Source organism: Lissotriton helveticus, chromosome 7 (assembly GCF_964261635.1).
Source record: "Lissotriton helveticus chromosome 7, aLisHel1.1, whole genome shotgun sequence".
Taxonomy (NCBI): Eukaryota; Metazoa; Chordata; class Amphibia; order Caudata; family Salamandridae; genus Lissotriton; species Lissotriton helveticus.
The window spans coordinates 1727042728-1727045617 of NC_136068.1; the positions used below are offsets into that span (position 1 = coordinate 1727042728).

General features: G+C 41.8%; 1 protein-coding gene across 1 annotated transcript; it reads right to left on the reverse strand.

The window, feature by feature from the left end:
• Positions 1-560: 560 nt before the first annotated feature.
• LOC144767650 (zinc finger protein 862-like) lies at positions 561-2267 on the reverse strand. Its single transcript, XM_078651049.1, has one exon. It carries the CDS (start codon positions 2265-2267, stop codon positions 561-563), a length of 1707 nt encoding a protein of 568 aa, XP_078507175.1.
• Between the last annotated feature and the right edge of the window lie 623 nt (positions 2268-2890).

Here is a 2890-nt window from a genome sequence, read left to right on the forward strand (position 1 = left end):
AAAGACAATGGCTAGTATCACTCGATATCGAAGCGTTATATACAATGTTCCCTCTAATTTTTTTCCTCTGTGTGCGGCAGTGGAGTGTCTCTGTGCGCTGCAATCATGGCTATGTGCGCCAGGAACCAGACCACGCGCGTGTGCAGCGCCAAATGTCACTCCAAACCTTGGCTTAAAAAAGTGAAAAGATGGTGCATTTTCACACAAACAGCTCCACGTTAAGCTTTTACATATTGCGATTTGCATATTGGATAACGGCGCCATGACATTGATTGGTTACACAGGCAAGTACACTTAAGGTTTAGAAAAGCACAAGACTCCAAAAGGTGGTACCATCATAAGATTTTACTAAATATTTTTAACTGGAGCACTGTTCATTGGGTGGGGAAATGTTGAGAGCCTATAAATATCACATATACACAATAAGTTACAAAATTACATAACATTTACAATTTGATGTGAAAGTTACTGAGTAATGTTGGGCTATCCCGCCAGGGATAGTTTGTAAAACTCAGACATACACGCAAAGATGGACTGTGTGAGAAAGACGTTCAGACAAGTCAAGTGGCATCACTAGATGGGTGACAGGCTTGCTTCTCACGGCGATCCTTGCCATTTTTCCAGTGCAGATAAACTTTATCAAGGTCAACTTTCCCATTCAGGAGGTAGGCCTTTGTCCTCATCAGCATATCCAAATGCTTCTGCTCTAGTCTATTCCTCAATTTACTCTTTATAGTATTCATGAGGCTGAATCCTCGTTCACAATTTGCACTAGATGCTTGAAATGTTGTGCAGACATCAACTAGCTGAGACACCACACTATATTGAGCAGCATTGCGTACAGTGAAATTCACCATGTCTTGAAATGTGGTAAATAAACCACCCTTTACATGTTCTGCCACCAGATATTTATAGTCTCTGTATTGTTGAACAACATCTTCTGGTGTTTCACAATCACTCAGGACCAAGACATTTTTATACTTTTCAACAAGTCTTTGTATATTCTCAGTCCCAAAATCAAAATGTGATTGGGTTGACATTGCCTGGATTTCAAAACTTGCCCATTCTTTCAGTTCATCCTCAGGGAACCTTTTTTGCATGTGCTCACAAAGAAGGGAAACAAAAGACAGAATAGGCCCACTGTCAAATTCTTGCCTTTCCTTGTACAACACCATCATCTCTCTTACATTGCTGCTCCAAAAGACAGTGTCCCCCAAATACTGTTCCTTAATTTGGCCAATCTTTGCTCTTGCATACTGTACAGCTTCGACAGTAGTCAAAGAACTTTTTTGGAACACTTTGCACAATGATGCAAATTCACTCAGAATGTCATTAAGTACTGCAAGGGAAATATGGTAGTTTGAGTCAGATAGCTTTTTGTAACAATATTTAGCAACTGGATCATTCTCTTCAACTTTCTCATGCTCAAAGTACTTAAGAACAGCCTCGTAATTTCGAATTAGTGCTCCAACTGCAAAATGCCTCGAAAGCCACCGCACCTCATTCAATGGTCGAAAAGAGACCACTTCACAGTCAGTGACTAATGCCATTTCATCCAGCTTGGACTTCTTTGCAGGTGATCTGGAGAACACAGTGTAGACAGTCCTTAATAATGTCTCCATCTCTTTAATCATTGGAACCCTCTTCCAGGCATCATCAACTCCCAAATCTTCTCGATGAGCGACACAATGCTGCTCAACTAGATGGGGAATAGATTGTTTAAGGCGAGTAGCAACACCATTATTTTTACCCAGCATCACAGACGCACCATCGGATGTGAACATGACCATTTTCATGAGGTCCAGTTCATTGGCAGTGTAGAATTCCTTCACAGCAGTAGTGATAGCCTCAGCATTACAGCTAGTCAGCTTCACTATGCCCCCAAACTGTGTTTTGTGCTCTGTTGAGGTTACAGGTCGGTACTTGAAGTACAAAATGAGCATTTTTGTAACAGAAATATCTGTGCTCTCATCAATTATCAATGTGTGATACAAAGCGTTACGAAGTTCTGCCATACCTTCACTGTGTATCACGCTATTGATGGCCTCAAGGAACTCAAAGGCATAGTTCCTGCTCCTCCAGCTGTCTGGTATCTTCACATACAAAGCTAGATGGTCATGGATGTCTTGTACAGATAACATGGAAGTATTCATCTTGACAGCCAGCAACACATTGTTGATGAGAATCTTTATCTCCTCAGGCAGGGATCTGTGTCGTTCAACGACTTCCATCCTATTTGCTTTGTCAGTGGCAGTTTCTGTCAGCATTGCCCGCACTCCAAAACCAAACCTGGCAGCAGCACTTCTGTTTCTCAATATCACCATGGCAGACTCGTGAACTTTCTAAGTAGATGGCGTTTCAGGTAATCCAGTTTCCAGCCATCACTCCATTTCTTCCCTGTGGAAAAGTCTCCAAACAACCTTGGCTTCTGCACATGCTTTGCAAATTAAGCTCACGTCTGGACTGTATTGAAATAGTTCCCCAAGTTGCACGCGAACCTTGCTTCGTGATTTCTGTGTCTCAGCCTCCACAATTTCTTTCATCCACTCTTCCTTGAAGACAAGGCAACATTTCTTCCTTTGTGGTGAAGCATCACACTCTGCAGAAGGTACAGCTCTGCGCTTGAACATATTTGCAATAACTGAGTTTAGCCTGCAAAATAAAGGAACACGGTTAAAGTTGAAGCCTATGCTCATGATTGCAATCGGTCACATAATACTGAGGCATCGTCGGCAAAACGTAGAGTGTAATTACCTGGATTTTTCTGTCCACTGCAGTGTCCTTTCAAACTTATATGTAGCACTGTCCGTAGAGCCTGCAATAGAAGTAACGATTGTTACAGCACATTGTGAATTTGTAATACAGAAATATACCATGTGCACCATAGGGG

Bases quoted from the DNA above. Each gene is read 5' to 3' on its own strand.
- LOC144767650 (XM_078651049.1), bottom strand. From the start codon at position 2,267: ATGCTGACAGAAACTGCCACTGACAAAGCAAATAGGATGGAAGTCGTT.